Below are 18,443 nucleotides of genomic sequence, written 5' to 3'. Positions count from 1 at the left end.
AAACGACATTGCAGAGCCGCGTGCGTCGTTGCGAAAGCACGGTTTATACGCGGTTATCGCGATTCTCGTTCTCCGATGAATGAGATTGTTGGCCGGTGAGTCACGGCCGCGTAGTAAAGTCTACGGCGTTAGTTAGCCCGCGAAAGAACGCGGCAGACGTCACCGGCCAAGAACCGGCGTGACGCGTCGCACGCCGTTGAAATTTTAAAATTACCAGAGGAGAGGACCGTCGCCGAAGGTCTTCTGGGTATAGCCGAGGTTTGCCGAATGCTAATTTATGGACACCGGTGTGGTATCGGTGCCAAGGCTGAGTCACGGTAGCGATCCGCCCTCGCCTCGAAACCCGAACCCGTCCCGCTGAAAATTCATTCGCGGACACGATTCCCGCGAACCCGTGCATCGGCAGATCGTCAAATGGAATTCTGTAAACGCTCGAACTGCATCGAGAGTGATTCAGTGCTGGACGCCGTCATGACTGCAGATCGCCGGATTAAGTATGCTGATGAATCGCTGCTACTTTCTCGGTAAAGGTTCCCGCGGCTTTTGCGAAAGCGCGACGTTAACCAGACTGTTATTGCTAACCAATGGCCGGCTATTTTTTGCGATTTGTTAGTTGCTAGAAGCCGCCGGAATGCGGAGTGTTTGATTGCGTTGGAAGCACCTGTGGTTTCAGAGGATTCGGGGTAAAGCGAGACACATTTCTTCCGGATGCTGTCATGCTTGTTACAGAGTGATTTGATTAACATTGGATAATTTACTGGGAGCAATAAATTTTGACTCCAGAAATTGCTTTGAGTTATAGTACAGTAGAACCTCGCTGATTGCACGGAACCCTCGTTCGTTGCATACTAATAACTCCCACCACGAGGTCTTCAAGATTCTAGAACTGGTGGTGTACGTGGAAACAAAATAAAACGACACTGCGAATCACTATGATTGGTTATAGTCCAGTCAATGAATGCTCATAAGGGGGGTGTAGAGGGAAATGGAAGGAACACAATTTTTAACTTTGGCTCTTTGGACTAGTTAGGAGGTAAACATACCAAAAGTCCCTACTCCTAGGAGGTGAGCGGAGTGCAGGGAGGCACGTAGAAGAGGTCCCTTATGTCGCGTTTCCGCTTATATCTCGGAAACTATGTGTTCTAGCGATAAGACCATTCTATACAAAATTAAAGCTGACAAAATGTACCATAAGATTGATTCCATTCAATTTTTCGCTATTACGCATAGTTTCCGAGATATCCGCGCTCAAACTTCACTAATTGTGAAAAAGAAGAGCCTTATTTGACTAGCTAACTCTTCAGCACAATTAGTGAACTTTGAGCACGGATATCTCGGAAACAATGCGTAATAGGGAAAAATTGAATGCAATCAATCTTATGGCACGTTTTATCAGCTTTAATTTTGTATAGAATGGTCTTGTCGCTAGGACGCATAGTTTCCGAGATATAAGCGGAAAACCGAAAAAGGGGACTCTTTACTTTACCTCCTAACTAGGCCAAACAAAGATCCAAAGTTAAAAATTGTATTCCTTCCATTTCCCTCTACAACTTTTCGTTGACGGGACTATTACTTCATACTATGTATAGTGAACTGGATACAGTGATTTTTTTCTGAGTGACCGTAGGTGTACGAAGATCTAATTATAAGATCGCCGAGCCTATTTTTTGGCTCGAGCAAACTTATGATGCTGTGGTCCCATTTTTCAATGGCGTCGCCATATCGAGCTCGCTTATCCGCCGACAAGGGTCCGGCGCCCGGCAAAAGGACACGGGAGATTAATGTCGGCCGAAACCGTCGCCGACTATACCTTACGGGGAGCAAGTATCATCCCACATAGTGACGGCCTTGCCTAAAACCCGGCATCTTACGAAACAGAGCACGTGGCTGCGGTGGCCGTCGGGGTGTGGTCTCTCTCCGCGGTTTCTCCCGTTACATCATCACGAATATACAGCCAAGTCTAGTCATGCAGTTTCTGGGTGGCTGGCATTCCAATTTTCCCTTTTCGTCCCCTTAATCCTCCGTGCCAACCCGCGTCCAGGAGGATTCATCGCTCGCGCCGCAGGATTACGTGGCGCGCATAATCGACCGCGAGTCTTAATTAACGTTCGCGATTATTCGTTGGCAGCCTGTTTGCCGGCGAAGCCGACTGCATTACGCGCGCCGCATTAAATCGCTATACCGTACAGCTGCTGAAGCTCTTGTACAGCACGTTTCCATTTTGGTCTACTGCCGCTGATTTATGATACGCCAGGGAGATCAACAGTTTAAGATTGCTTACTCGAGCAGAAGCGAGTGCGGATTTTTGTTCGTTACAATCTGCCGCATGCTTGTACGCTTTTCAAGGAAACACTTGGATCACATTCATTCCCTTCGATCGATTATTAAGTCGTTTGCATCGATCCGCTAACGTTTCCGAGCGCGTTTGCTGAATAATTAAACAGTTCAATTTTTATCTCAAAGAATTCTCTCGCTCCGATTTCTACGCTGTTCAATCCCGTCTCTTTGAAATTTGATCATAAAATTAAAAGAAATATATGAACGTCTGCTGTTGATTTATAATGTCTTCATAGCACAAAGTAGGTTTTGTATGCCTATTTTGCTTGGTGCTGAGGTGTGTTTATTTTCAGAGTAATGTGGGAAGTAATGGTCATTAATATCTCTCAAGGTAGAATTGTAACACAGTTCTAAAACGCTATTCTCACTGTGCAACGTGTTCTAACGATGCCTTGCTATGAATAACTAACTAGCTTCGAAAATTGTCTAGACTGTATTTCAAGTGTTCAGCACTTATTTCATTCGCAATGGAGCAGTTATATCTGAAAACTTTTTTTTACTAAAGGAAAACAGTAAATAGTCAGTGAAACCTTAAAGGTTTATAGAATACGAGTTGCAAACTCCAGCAATATAGCATGCTTTTGGTAGTTTGGTATGTAGTATTATTCTAGAACTCATAAAATAGTAGCTCTACATATGTACATGTTTACCAAATGAAACTTTAGACTCGAAGATAAAAATAGTGAAACGACATTTCTTCAGCAAACAACTTATGCTTAATTCATTATTATTATATCAAGAACAGGTGACACGCGATCATGACGTGTAATATTTCGTGAAAATGACAAGAGTGTATTGGTTAAAGTCTGGCCTAATTGATTTAATAGTCTCCAGCAAAAACGCCTTAATAATTTCACTAATTATAAGCCAGGAAATCCCAAGTGAAATATCTCCAATTTTTCGCTAATGCCAACGTTGTTGATTATTGGGTGTAGAAAACCTTTCCAAGTGGCATACCAATTCCTTCACGAATCGTTGACAGTTCGCGTCCGCCCGGAGCCACGAAGGTTCTTGAACCGCGAGTAATTACCGCGTGAGAAATGTAGCGCCGCGCGGTGTTTCCAGGTGAATGAAGACCAACATTGCGGTCAGAAATATTTCATTAGTCGTCCCAGCGTTTCTGGTTGCGACGGTATAAGACCTCTCACGCCTTGGAGGCACAGTCGTCCTTAAACACGAGCATTTCCACGGAATGGTAGTGCTCATACCTGCGATTAATCCGCCGTTCGCAATCGTTGCTTCAAAGTACCGGGAAAACCGAGATCGAAAGTAACGTTCCAAGTGACTGAAAACTGATACAGGGTCTGTCCGGAAAGTAATACAACCACATTAAAAAAAAATGTATTAAACATATGGATACAAACCTATAAATTTCTTCAAAGTAGGATCCTTGGACGTCGACACATATTTTCCAGCGCGATTTCCATGCTTCGTATGCTCCCTGGAAGGCGTTTTTTGGAACCTCTCGTAGTACCCACGTCACATCATCTTTGACGCGTTCCACGCTTTCAAAATGGCATCCTTTTAGCACATTTTCAATTTTTGGAAACAAGAAGAAGTCAGCAGGAGACAAGTCAGGACTGTACGGGGGTTGAAGAATTGTTGTGATCCAAGTAAGAAGTACAGTTTACTGTTTTCCCCGTAATCTACGGAAAAGTTTTGGTTGGAAGTGCTCGACGAGGCTGCGACGAGGGTACATACTACGAGAGGCTCCAGATAACGCCTTTCAAGGAGCATACGAAGCATGGAAATCGCGCTGGAAAAAATGTGTCGACGCCCAAGGGTCCTACTTTGAAGAATTTTAAAGGATTGTACTCATATGTTGAATAGATTTAAAAAAAAAGAAATGTGGTCGCATTACTTTCCGGACAGACCCTGTATGTGATGCAAAATTACAGTCCAGTGTATTGTATTGCATTAGTAACATTATTATAATTTTTTTGCCTGATTGTACTACAATATGTATAGTGAAACGGTTAGTTCCGACGATGTGCGGGAAGGGTGGGTCCTTGGGGTTTCGCGGAAACTATTAATTTATGACTGGCGCCAGCGTCGCGGATTGGATAATGGCCAACGATGTACGGAGCGCCGATTAATCACTGGCCGCGGGCACGTGCATTCACCTTGTCGAAAATGCACGGCAGCTCGGCTAGAATGGGGTCGTCGAATAATACCGAACCGAAAATAACGAGCCGCGCGTCGCTCTTTATACAAATCCGCGGTATAAATATCGGCTGGGGACGGTGGACCCGTAATGGCTGGTTGATAAAGAACCGCCGCCGCAACACGGCGTAATCAGAGGTACGGATACAGCCGCGACGCGAAACGACGCGTGCATAAATTACGAGAAAATTGCCAATAACTCGGCCCGGTGTCCGGTCGGCGTTTGATCCCGGAATAGTTGAGGATTTATCGCCGAGATTCCCAGATTACGGTGTCGTTGCAGTAAAGAAGAATGTATCGCGAACTCCCGCGGCGTTATCGGACCCGTGACCACGATCCGTGTCTTGTCCCACCCGTTTTCTATCGTTACACTGGCTGTACCGATGGCGCCGCGAGCGTAATCACGAAAAACCAACGACTATAAATTATTCGATTCGCGGGTCCAGTCTGGTAACCGACCAGGCTCGTTCCTGCCTCGCCGCGAACGCTCGAACTCGGAAAATTCAGCGACACCTTTTCGACATACATATATGTATACTCTGAAATCTGTAGGCTAATTTTCAAAATAAAAATTGTCATCATTAATTACAGGATGCAGAAACCAAGTAGAAAGTTCTCTCTTCTTTTATTAATCTTAATACATATTAATGCAACATTCTTTTCTATTTACCTTTGTGACTATGAAATAATGAACTTCTGTAGCTAATAGTTTTCTAGAAAAGAATGTTGAAATGTTAGTCGATTTTCCTGCGTTGCATCTCCTCTTAATTTGGATAGGGGAGGCTATAGGACGATGCGATGGCGTCGTTTTTCATCGAAACGAGCCCGGAGCCGCCACAAATCCTGTGCACCTCGCGCTGTTAAGCGTCTAAGTTTCTCGGGAAGAACCTCCACAAATTCCCATTGGGTTTCCGAAGGTCCGGGCAGTATGATTTCTCGTAATGCCCGCGACCGGGCATGGACAGCGTTCATTAGAAGGGAAGTGATTCCCCTGAAGTACAAACAGGAACGAATAGCCTCGAACGCGTTATAAATCGTCGGTAGGCCTCCCCACGTCGTGGGATCGGATTGTGATACGCCGATTAACCGGCCGAGGAAGATATAATCCCTCGGGTTCGACTCGTAACGGAGCGTAATGCATGAGTCGTATCGGCCTCTACGATATTACGTTTATTACGCGTTCCGCCGATACGCGGAGGACCGAATGGCGCCAACCAGCCGGCCACTTCACGCACCTACGTACCTTACACGTACCTTACATACGAACACGAACACGAGAGCCATCGTGAGCCCGTTCTCTCGTACCTTTGCTCTACGCGGCATTTATTTCCATTCGGGGAACATGCTCGCCCCGCGAGTCGTCTCGAAAAACGACAACTACACTGGGTCCAAAAAGCGTCCGGACACTAAAGAGTCACCCACAAAATTCGCCCCTCCTCCCTTGATTTTCGAACTTTCCAAGTTGAGGAATTTTCAGTTTCCAGTCGCTCTCCGTAAGGCGGTAGACTCGGTTCCAGGATTGCAAGGGTGCGGGATTCGCCTTCTCATTTCTCGATGATACAAGCACGGGGTTTTTCGCTAGTCAGAAACGCTAGATGGAAGATCGATCTAGGGCGCTATCTCCCTGAAAAGTCCTATTTTTTCGGTTACGAGGCGTAATTTGCATTATTCGGAAGCATGTAACTAGTAAAATAGCTACATGCGCAGTTGTATGCTTCCGAATAATGCAAATTACGCCTTGTAAACGAAAAAAATGGGACTTTTGAGGGAGAAAGCACCCTAGATCGATCTTTTATCTCTAGCGTTTTTAACTACTGAAAAGCCCTGTGTTTGTATTATCGAAAAACGAGAAGGCGTATCCCGCACCCTTGCAAGCCTGCAAAAAGGAGTCCACCCCCTTTTAATATCAATATTTTTAAGTTAAAAGTGTGTAGCGTCAATGTAATGTTATCACACATAAGTTCCAAGTAAGGAACTCCGTGAGCGCAATTGAAAAATACCTCAAAATGGCTTCTAACAGTGCGTAAGCAGGTTAAAAGCAAACTTATGTGCACGAATTTCAATTTTATGAAGATGTATTCTCCATTCTGTAGGAAAAATGTCTGTCATTTTTCAAGAAAACTAGTTCTGTGTATTTTAAATTATACCACATTCCGCTCTACGATATTAACCTTTTACTAATATTCTGGTTATTACGCTCCTCCTCTTGTGGATACTTTCAAGTAATAGCTCGAACCGTTCGTTTCGAGAATATTTATAATGAAATTTCCTGCTGCCTTTGGACGAGGGGACACAATTTGTTATAGGATATTGTCCGATCGATGTAGAAGGAGTCGGGGCAGAGGAATCGACAATTAACTCAATATCATTCTTCGACAAGACCCCCTCTCGTTCAATCAACTCGGTGCTCTCACACTTTGCGCCGTGCCGTTTATCGAAATCGATTGCTCGGAAGCGTACAAAATTCGATTACACGGTCGTCCGTCTCATGTTCGACTGAAGGTCGAGTCGAACCCTTGCTATACTCGATTTTATGATGCTCGTTGCACGAAAGAGCTTGTCTCGATATTCGCTGAAAACGGAGTAGCAAATACGCCTATAATTTCACGTCTTAATCGTTTGGCAACTGAATGATTCAATCAATAATTAATTTAAAGTACACGAATAGCTGTGAACATAAATTATCTACGAATCAGCACAACTTAAGTGCTTCATAATGACTTCGTACAACACGCAGCACATTTCCGGCACTGCTTCGACTAATTGTTATCTTGTGCAACAAAAGTTGCAGCCGTAAAGTTGCATTCAAGCTCCGGCGATTACAAGGTATTACAAAATCTGCGACGCGACGAGCAAGCAGGAAGACCCTTCGACCAAACAAAACACAAATTGCGAGCATTTCACATGATAAATGTCCAGATAGTGCAATCACGGGGTTGCTAACGAGATGTGTTTCGCATGCTAGAGATGGCAATTAAGGCTATCCAGGGGATACGTGGACTTTCGCTGTTACGACCGAGGGAATCGAGGGGGAAAATAAAAAACACCGGCATGGCGTCCGTGTATGAGAAAATCTGTTCGCGAGGAAACGCGTACCGGTGGCCTGTCCATGAATATGGAATTTCGCTGGAAATCGTGTACTCCGCGTCTCGGATAATAAAACGTAATGGATTGAAATTTATGCATGCTACGGGTAGACCCTGGCTATCAGCCTTTTTCCAAATCGATTCTGTCACCTTGTTGACAGCGATCGGTAATGGAACACCGATATTATTAGCATACGATTTCCATATTTTGTGAGACTAATCTTCCCGGACAGATCTCGATCTGTTACGTTTTCTATTCGAGCCACCCAGTGCATCGTGTTTCCACGTTCGATCGACACGAACCGCCGACATTTCACGACCGAAACGTTTCAATCTGTAAACGTTTCTGCAGTGCTTCGATCTCGGATTAATTGATTCTTATTAAATTCGCTGGTAAACGTTCGAGTCTCGTGCGCGAATCTCTGTTATCGCAACCGGCAAAAGTCGTGGCAAAGACGATGATAGGCAGCGGCCGGGGCGCCGATACATCGAACCTCGACTAATTAGTAACATGAATTATTCATTGCGAGGCTGATCGTGGAAACCAACGATGATAAAATGTAACCAGGTGAGAGAGTTTCGTGTTTTATTCGCGCGCGAAGTCTCAGGGAAACGGCCGACGACGCTTCTTTTCGCGTGGCGGCACGGAGCGCTGGACATAATGGCTGTCCCATCGTGGAATTAACATAATGAAACGACCGTAAACGTCTTCATCTCGTGTTATGTTTCCTGTTGGCGACGGCCGAGCCTCCGCCCGCGGTTTTCGCGTTTCCACAAGACCCGCCGCCGAGCCGTAAACTATAATACGAACGCGCTGGGGCACCCGACCCTGCCCTGGAGTCGAATGTGCAGTGGGTCAGTGAAGAGAGCAGTATTGACTCTCGATACATTTTGTTTACTAGCTGGGAGCGAAGGTCTTGATGGATTCTTACTGGAAGGTAATTTATTCAACGGGCGATTCTCGCGTAGCAGATAAAAAAGTGAGCTTTATGAATCTTTTTGTCGGAAACAATTTTTCTTGGGATGTTAATCAATTTTCAAAGTTGTATTAGCCCTACTTATTTGCAGCGACTCCCACTAATATTCGGACACTCTTAAAAACACCATAACCTTTTCAATATTGAACTATGCGATTTGAACTTCTTTGGGAAGCTAAAGCAATTAGATTACTACAGGATGTGAAAAGGAATTTTTTCAAAAATTGCATTTAGTCGGACTTGTAGAGAAAATACTAAAAGTTGCATTTTACAAGTTTTTTATACGGGCCTATATTGAAATTTTAAGAAATACGTTTTGTAGATCTGTGTAAATTATATGCACTGTGGAAGTTTCATAGAAATCGGTTGATGCGGGAAAGAACGACAGGCATTGAAAGATGTAAGAATCCTTAGAATTACTGCAGTTGGAGACCGAAAATCGTGAAAAACTGCAATTTTTACCATCTTTAAACGTTTGCAGCTCATTACAACGTCGACCGATGTTTAATTGATACAGATCTACGAAACGTGTTTTCTAAATTTTCCATATAAGCCCACATAAAAAAGTCGAAGAATACAACTTTAGTATTTTCTCTGCAATTCCGACTACTTGCCGTATTTTTTCAAATATTTTTGTCACGTTCTGTAGCAAACCAATTGTTCTAACTTCTCCAAAAATTTCAAGTTGTATATTGCAATATTAAGAAAGTTATGGTGTTTCTAAGAGTGTCCGAATATTAGTGGGAGTCAACTCAAATCAAACTTTTGTTTGTTTCTTTACATTATTTTCAAATGGCAAAGTGCTATGAGCTTCGAATTATACGATTCATTTTCGTACATAATGTTGCCACATCCTAGAACGATATGAGTGGTAACGTTGCTCGGCATGTTCAATCATTATGTTTGCCAGGAGCCCGATACGGAACCGCTCGAGGTATTTACCAACAATATCGTCGCGCGATCACGTACCGTTGTGTGCCGTCAGCTTTCCCAAGTTCACTGAAATGTTAACAGGTACACAGGCGGAATGATAAGTTCGCGAACGGTGTCCGTCGTCGATCGACTCTCGGCGAACAGAAGGTTCGCAGAAGCACGATTGCGAGATCGCTCAGCCGCGCGTTCAGCAAAGTTTATTTTGGCCTGCAGCAGCCGACTCTGATGTCATCGTCTTGATTGCTAGTCCAATAAACCGTCAAATCTAATCTCTGACCGAACCGGCCGAATCGATGCGCGGACACGTCCGTGCAGAAGTGCACCGCACTTTTTTTCCGCTCCAAATTACGCCGTGCGGATGACCCCGCTCTCTCGGCCGATGCATTATTATAGCGTGCGCAACGTTTCTTGGCACGAAAGAGTTTCGGTTTGACAGTGATTGCTAGGATTCTAGGATCGTGTGCTGCGGAACACGACTGCCACATGAAACGGCTGCTACACGTATTCCACGTTCAGAGATTGAGAGGAGCTTTAATGAAGCTGCACTCATTTATTTTCCATTGTATTATATGTAGTATAGGAGAGTTATTATCGCGGACGTCGCGCGCAGCTGTTTTGTTGGCCCCGTAGGAATTATTAGAACGTACGAACAGAATGTTCAAATGTATCGAGAATTCGTCTGACGAAGTAATGTAAAATTTGGACTGTGTTCTCATTTTCCTGTCCAACTTTATGAACATTAATTCCGGAGAAAAATCTCTTTGATTGACTAACAGATTCCTTCTGAAATAGCAAAAATAACAGTACCGTACACGTTTCCTTGTATTCCGAACATCGCATGTGCCATAAACGCATAAAGAGCCGCATTCTAATCGTAACGTATCAATAAGATTGCGTTTATGACAGGCGGGCAGTGTTGCATCTAATAAGAATGAATCAAGTCGTAATAAAATGAATTTATGCGGACATAACGAGGCACTTCAAGCAAATGTGTAATTACACTGGTGCGCATTAAACTGCTGGACCATGGATACACGGAGTAGTAAGGATGAAACAAATAACTGGCTCTAAACAGCTCCTGTTGTACGCTGCATAATTTTCTGCAATCAATATATGATCGTTTCACCGAGTTGTGAATGAAACATGTACTTGAGAGAGAGAACGTCATACAGTGTTAACGTCTCGAGGTCTCATATTCAACTCTAAAAATCTCAAAATCTACAATGAACCGCGCGGTCTGTAATGACGAGATGGTTTATGCGACGCAAGTGCCGCGCACAAGAAGAAAAACAAAATCAGGCGATCTCGCAGCGACATTGTAAAGTCTCGGGACCAAGGCGACAAGTTCAGCGCGCGAATCGCGCGGCGTAATCGCCATAAACACGGAACAGTGTGACAGGGGAATGCGAAAATCGCGCGCGCGCGCGCACAAGGTATACCTTTCTCCGTGACCCCTAGCAGATCCTTCTTCTTCCGCTTTCCTCGCACAGTTTAACTTGCACTCCGCCTTTCTCTCCGTTATTCCGCTTGACCTCAAAGACGCGCGGGCACCGGCGAGCGGGCGCGTGACCGGCGGATGCCCGTCGACGGACCGGAAGACACCGGTACCAATTTGCGAACAGTCTCGCGCAGTAGATTCGCGTGCACTGGAATTCGGACCGTGGTGTATCGGAGGAAGAGGATCGTGCGAGACTGGTGGTAGTAGCGCAGCAGCGAGCTTTCCGGACCCGCGAACGCCGCACGCTTCGAATCCACGAGGTGTCTCGAGGCCGACACGGAGCCGCGAAAGAAGACCGACTGGATTTTCACGTGCGTTTATCGATCTTACACGCACTCACGCACCTACCCACGAACCTTTCGCGCGCGAGCTTCGAAAAGCAATGCAAGCGCGAACCGACACCGACACGGGAGCCTCTCGTTCCTTCCTACGTTCCTTAGCTCGCTCCTTCTTCCGCCGACGAGCTTCAACATCGGCTTTCTCGCTCGGTTTTTCTCTCTTGCTCGCTCAATCATCCCGGGGCCTCTCCGTCCCGCTTCTCATTTCTGACTTTTACCTTTCTCTCTCTCTCTCTCTCTCTCCCCCTCTCACCCAGCTCGTTCACCCTCTTTCTCGATCTCTCTCCCAAGCCTATTCCGCGTCTTTATCCCCTATTCCTTCAATCCGACTTCTCTCGTTCCGTTCCTCGTTTCTGCTCGTTCCACATTGCTCACCTTTCTCACTCTATCCACCGACACCGTCGACGGACTGTCCTTCTCCCGCGTTTTCATTATCGTTCGCTCTGTCCTCCTTCGTTTGATCCTCTGCTTCCCCTCCACAAGCGACCGAGAGGTCTCCCTACTATCAAGCCTCTATCTCCCACCGCTTTGGTATACCTTGCTCACTTTCCGTCTCCCGCCGGCCACCCACAGCTCTCTATCTTTCTCCTCCTCCACGAGTGGCGTCTTCCCATGTATTCCTCTCTTGGTTCGAACTACAGACGATCTATTTTCTTTTCTTTCTCGATCGATTGTTGCCTCTCTCTCTCTCTCTCTCTTTGTTTGCTCTCGGGGGACCGTGGACCCCCTTCAACGAAAAACGCGCTCGCGGGGGTCCCACTCATCACCGTTTCATCCACGATTACTATCATTTATGGCGGGCGGGTCGGAACTCTGGAACACGGAGCCGAACTGGGCGGAAACGGACTTTGCCTATGGAATCTGCATTTTACTATGATGCCACGGCTCTGGGATTCTGTTAATTAACTCGTTGGGCACCGGAAACCTATCAAATTGTTTGTCAATGACTGTGTTATGATTGGTCTGCGGATTTTTATGAGAAATAATTCTTTTGGCAAATGTCGTAACCAAAGTACCTACTCGTAAAGACGACTGTTATTGCATTTTTCTCTTAATTGTCTTTTGCGATTATCGTGACTTTGTCCGTGCATTCGAGAGGATTTCGACGCCCCGTGTACACGGATATTCGAATTGACGGAATCTCAGGAATTCGAGAGTCCAAACAGCTCGAAATTACAAACAGAACGTTGCTGACCTAGTGGGAACCTATCTGTTTAAAGTTGCGCCGACGAAGACATAAAATTTAGCATACGTGGATATCTCGTGAGGAGAACGCCAGGCATTCCGGTGTCTGAACGTTCGACATGTATAGAGTTTCAAACGAAGGACGTTATTACGACGACGGTGTATCTATTGGAAGATAAGTGGTCGAGGTAATTAAATTTATTACGAACGAATCCGTGAGTTTACAAATTCTTCGGAATTTCTATGCTCAAACATTCCGATACTGCGTGAAACAAATTGTAACGATTTCGAGATTTGTCGTGGTTACGTGATAGTATGTTTGAAGTCGTTTACTGAATTTTAAAACATCGTTCGACTTTCTCTAGACGCAAACGTTTTAAGAAACGTTGGTGAAACTGTTGCTTCTGATCTTGTATAAAGTAATCAGCTAGCTGAGTTTATTAGTTTATAACTGGTTGGTTGAGTTTATCGATTTGTGAAGCTAATGTGGGATTAGCTGAAGAGGTGAATATTTTTATGCCAATGAAACATGCTTGGACCGCAACAAGTACTGCAACGCGTTAGAAAGTACTCGTGTACAGACTCACTCAAATGTCCGGAGCACCCTCTGATCTTCAGATGAATCACATTATTGGAAACAATCTCACTTTGTTTCAAATATCAGAAATTACGAATTTCGTGAGACATCAAATTAAAACGGTAGGGCTGCAATCCTTCGAATTACAACAAACCATATTTTAACAGCACTTTAATTTCCAATTCCAAACACGAACGTCTTTCACGAGGACTTATTGTAACTATCAATCGATGCAGAGCCGATTGTTAGAGCCTTAAAGCGTCTCTATTTCGTGTAGGAATTATTAGTGCCCGGCAGCCAGGATATCAATCAAATTGTTTGACAATGTAGCCTCTTCGATTTGCAGCGATCTAAGTTAATTCATCAACTGCGTAAAATTAAACTTCAATTACGCTTAAGCTTAGAAATATTAGTTGCCCGACCCAACATTAATGCTTGTTCTCTCATTTTTAGTTTCTTAAAAAACTGTAAACTACGAATTTAATTTGATTCGATTTAATGTAGACTGTGTATGTACTGTAATTTATCTCAGTGCAGCAGAAATAGATCTCATTTGAGATCTGAAATGCTTAAAATGAAAAAAAAACGTCCAGTATATATTCCTCTTATTTAGAATACACAATGCAAAAGACATGAAAAGTGGGGCTACAACCTTGATGCTACAACACGCTAATTGCAGTCTCCAATTACGGCTTTCTAATTGGAATTCGCCGGTGGCCCGTCAGGGGTCAACGACCTGAACACCGAGCGTGTCTCGAAAAAACCATTGACTCTTAAGTAACCGATGATCTCCGTGTAACCGAAACTTACTTATTCATTACCGAGGGACAGCGTGTCACGTGGATATAAACGTTCGGTTCCGTCCGCGTGAAACGCGTATTATTTTTAGTGCGTCCGAGAGCGGGAGAAAACGAAATTGAAGGTGACACCCCTGTCTGCCCTCGGAGTCCTCGAAAGTCCCCTTGGGCACGATAAATGATTTATCTCTGTGTCCCTCGCCGTTGATCCCCGTCGTTGGTGTCCGTCCGAGGGGGAGAAGGGGCACGCGTACAACAGCGGTGCTCAGGGTTGCAGTTTCGCGACACCCACGTGCCGGTTTCGCACACGTGCAGTTTCAGTTTGAGCACTGCTCTCTCTACCGGCGAACCATCGGAGGGCTGCCGGCCTATGGCTGCCCGGACACGAACACGAAGGGGCAATCCATTAAACAGCCACTTCCTTTTTCTACGCCGGCCTGTAAAAACACTCTTCGACAATATTACGAGACACTATACAGAAGCATACAAATTATTTTATTATTTATTATTATTATTATTAGTATATACGGACCGAGGTCTTTTTATACAAATGTTTACAGTTGTGTTTACAGTAGAACTGATAAAAACAAAAAGGAACATAACAAAAAGAAGTCTTAACCTAAAATTTACATAAAAAGCAGAGTTGGGCAAGAATTTAATCAACGATTGACGACTAAATTTCTACTTCAATCGTTAATCGCAATTAACAATTAATCTCCTCGTTTAGTCGTTAATTGTGGTTAACGATTAAATTTCTACTATAGCCGTTAATTCCGATTAACGATTATTAATCGTCAATTCTCCTACAAATCCTTCCTGCAATTTATGGATAGACCGTCTTCAACAATTGATTAAATCATCCGATTTTTCGATGGTTCCTTTTTCTAATCAACGATTGACGATTAAATCAATCGATTGAATCAATCGCCGATTTTTTCATTTAATCAACGATTGACGATTAACTTCATCAATCGATTGAATCAATCGCCGATTTTTTCATTTAATCAACGATTGACGATTAACTTCTCAAATTAAGTTCTCAAAACACGTTCAGGTACGTAGAAATTGATTTGCCTCAGGAGTGCGGGACAATCTATATTATTATTTGTCAAATTAAATATAAAGCTCTGGTCGCGGATACTATTCTTCGATCAGATAATGTTTCCAGGTTGACTATGTCTAAATCTACGGTGCACGAAAAATTTCAAATTGATGCTCCTGATGTGGAATATCCTGTCTCGATGAAAATATAGAGGATGTTTCAATCTACCAAATTTAAACTTTGCTAGTTAATCTCGAATGTGATTTTAAGTCGAGTGTCGCAGATGGGTTTCGCGAAAATTCACGCTGGTAAACGGACAGGTGACGCGAATACATTTCACATTCCGGGAATGGATAGAAGAGCGCACAGGATGCGATCGAGACTGGTCAGAGGATTAGAGGCAATATCAACCACTTAGTCACGGTAGACTTCTTTCTATCAACGAGAATACCACGGTTATCTATGCTAACGGGACGAGCCGGAGAGCATTCACGTTTCATGCTGTCCTACCCCTCTTTTCTTCGTTCGATCATGGGATTGGATGAAATTTGTTGTAGAAATTATGGTCTACCGTAGGCTGTTCTCGAAAGAGAAACATGTAACCGATTTCAAGTCTCTAGCTCATCAGGAAGTTAGTTTAAAATCAATTGCAAAATTTGCCATCGAACAGACGAACAAACAAACAAGAAAGCGAGCTAATAAAAACGTGGTAAAATGGAAGATAGTCTATCCACTGGCTTGTGTCATCTATCGAAATCGATTCGGCTGGAGAACTATTGTGATTGTTGTAGTTACGGAAACTGTAGCGATTGTTGTTTATGTAAACGAGAACCGGTACGATCGGACAGCGTGCACGGTTTCGAAGGAAACGCTTTTTTTCCGACGCTCGTGGAAATTGGAGATAGTTTCACGGACAGTCGACTCGAAGAGACTTTCGCGGAACTGAATGACACGCGACGGTGCTATCGGCGTGTAATAATCTTTTCCAGCCCACGTGAATATTGTAGACTGCTTAATCAACCGCCTGCGTATCGGCAGACTTTGATCTTCATTCACAGATGTCGGTTAATGTATTCGATTATGGAAGACAGGCCCGAGACTGCTGTAGGCGTCCCATCGGGAGACTGGTTTCCGTTGATCTTAGATTGGAATGCAGAATTCCCACCGTTATTGTTAATCGATCCCCTGCCGGTACACGGTGACACGCGTTCGCTAATAATTCACGTAACATATTTATTACACCAGGTACACCTATCGGTAAATTGAATTTGGCACATAGGAAATATAGAATGCGGATGCTAAAATCATTTAGAATACATTTGACTTTATGAAATGCAATAAACTTTCACATTAGTAGACAACGGATCTTTAAGCAAAATAAGAATTTTCTACCTGCATTGGAGTGAATTAGAAATTTATTTTCTTTCTAAATATGTTTAATAGATTGAAAAATAATGTTTTTGCTATCTTAATTTATACCGACTCGCCCGCTGTCTACACATTAGTATTGTAATGAATTTCCTGTAACTGGGAAACGCACGGACATCTGTAATCTAATAAAAACGTCCGAGCGATGGTCGTAGCTCTCGTTCGATGGTCGTAGCTCTCGTTCGATGGTCTCGGGGGCTGGCGCCGGCAGCCTGAGCCATAAACAGACGAGCTCGGGGCGACTCGTCACGTAATCGTATCGTCGCATTAATTATATACCTCGATTATCTTTCTTTTGCAGGTGAGCGCATCTCGTTATCCGGTCGTGGTGAAACTCGGACACGCCCACGGGGGAGTGGGGAAAGCCCGTGCCGAGACGAATCAGGAGTTTCTGGATCTCGCCTCGTTGGCTGCACTGGCAAACACCTACAGCACCGCGGAGCCGTACGTGGAGACCAAGTACGACGTGCACGTGCAGAAAATCGGCAATAACTACAAAGCATTCATGTGAGTGTCGCGAAACCACGTCCTCTGCTAACCCGTTCGGACCGTGTCTATCCACCAGTGGCGTCAATAATCCGCGATAAATACGAGTCGAGAACAAAGTCCGCAATGTTTCCCGCATGTAGCAATAGGGTACATATGTACACTTCGCTCCACAATGTTGTTCGATCTTCAAGGGGTAGGTGGACGTAGAGAACCGGTGGTGGGTGAGAATGATCTGAAATAAATGACCACCGAACGCCTTTTATTGAAATTAACAATTGAATACGCGGCTACAGGCGTGTCAGAGTACGGCGTATAACTGACAGAAGCATGATTGATGCACACCTGCCAACCATTCTTTGACTCCGGCTGTATAAATCATTGGAACACCCAGTAAAATGACAATAATCGCGGACGATTAGTCTTGGATATTTTAATTGCGGATAGCTCGTTGTTCTTTGATGTCCAGAGAAATTGACGGTTCTTTTTCTATTGCAATGATTAATGTAAAAGATGGTGTGTATTCTCCGAGTGGCGGGGCGGATGAAAAAGTTTGCCAATAATCGCGACTGTCAATTAGAAATGATTAAATGTGACGCGTTGAGGGATTGATGTCTCGCCTCGACCTCACCGGTCGGGAGTTAATTGACCGAGCAACCGCGATGAATGCGTAAATCATTACGCCGCGGGACTTCCTAAGACGAATAGTATAAAACCGTTGTCGGTATTGCATGCAGGCGGAAGAGCATAAGCGGAAACTGGAAGTCCAACACGGGTTCGGCGATGTTGGAGCAATTAGCCGTGAGCGAGAAACACCGTACATGGATCGATCACGTGTCACAATTGTTTGGCGGATTGGATATCTGTGCGATCGAGCTGCTCGTCGGGAAGGATGGCCGGGAGTACATAATCGAAGTAAATGACAGCGCTTTGTCGTTAATGGGAGACACACAGGAAGAGGATCGTCGTCACATCGCAGACCTCGTTACCGCTAAGATGCAGGTAAGGGAAGGGTTTAATGCTTTTCTAACGGTTCATGTTATGGGTACATCTATCAAGATGTCCTTGTAGGTAAATTGAAGATTTTATATGCGTTCCTGATAAAAATGACTTGGTGAAATGCCGAACTGTAAAGACAGTTTCACCGTGACACATATGCGACGTCTACCATGTCGTAGTTTAAACAAAACTAGTTTCCTTTGCTAAATTGTTTTAACGGACATTTTACAATGACCCATTGATGTACCAGCGAGTTTAAACGGACAATGAATATTAACATTGAGATAATTTTTCAGGTATGTTGCCGACCCCCAAGCGTGTTGACGAAAACAGCGTCCAGAGGGTCAATAACTGGCACCAGTCAAACAACGAGTCCAGTTGAAGATCGCCCAGCACCACCACCTGTACCTCTGGGATCGCATGGAAGCCTAGGATCCATGGCAAGCATAGGAAGCATAGGGTCTCTAGGGTCTACAACTGCTATTCCCACCGACACCACAACCACGGACAGTCACCATCAACTGCAGCGCCGTGATTCTCAAGGTTTGCACATGTGTAGGTCTCTCAGTTCAGCTCTGAAGTTTAAAGTTGTACAAT

The 18,443-nt window shown here is 44.4% G+C and overlaps 2 protein-coding genes across 7 annotated transcripts in view; one reads left to right on the top strand and one right to left on the bottom strand.

Moving 5' to 3' along the window:
- The window catches only part of Timp (Tissue inhibitor of metalloproteases), a 39,074-nt gene extending 27,667 nt beyond the window's left edge, over positions 1-11,407 (bottom strand). The window contains exon 1 of the mRNA XM_076422039.1: positions 10,936-11,407. The gene's annotated coding sequence lies outside the window, so the exon portion shown is untranslated. The remainder of the gene's footprint in view (positions 1-10,935) is intronic.
- Positions 1-18,443, top strand: part of Syn (synapsin) — a 61,869-nt gene that overhangs the window by 34,227 nt on the left and 9,199 nt on the right. For 4 of the 6 annotated variants that reach the window (XR_013008807.1, XM_076422033.1, XM_076422031.1 and 1 more), the window contains exons 7-9: positions 16,663-16,868; positions 17,585-17,849; positions 18,143-18,401. Coding sequence is in view for 5 of the 6 variants with exons in the window: in XM_076422033.1 (XP_076278148.1) it covers positions 16,663-16,868; positions 17,585-17,849; positions 18,143-18,401 (730 nt within the window). In the remaining variant the exon portion in view is untranslated. The remainder of the gene's footprint in view (positions 1-16,662; positions 16,869-17,584; positions 17,850-18,142; positions 18,402-18,443) is intronic. The other 2 variants (XM_076422034.1, XM_076422035.1) reach the window with 1 other exon arrangement.

Source organism: Lasioglossum baleicum, chromosome 4 (genome assembly GCF_051020765.1).
Source record: "Lasioglossum baleicum chromosome 4, iyLasBale1, whole genome shotgun sequence".
Lineage (NCBI taxonomy): Eukaryota > Metazoa > Arthropoda > Insecta > Hymenoptera > Halictidae > Lasioglossum > Lasioglossum baleicum.
This window is presented reverse-complemented; position numbering and strand designations above follow the sequence as displayed.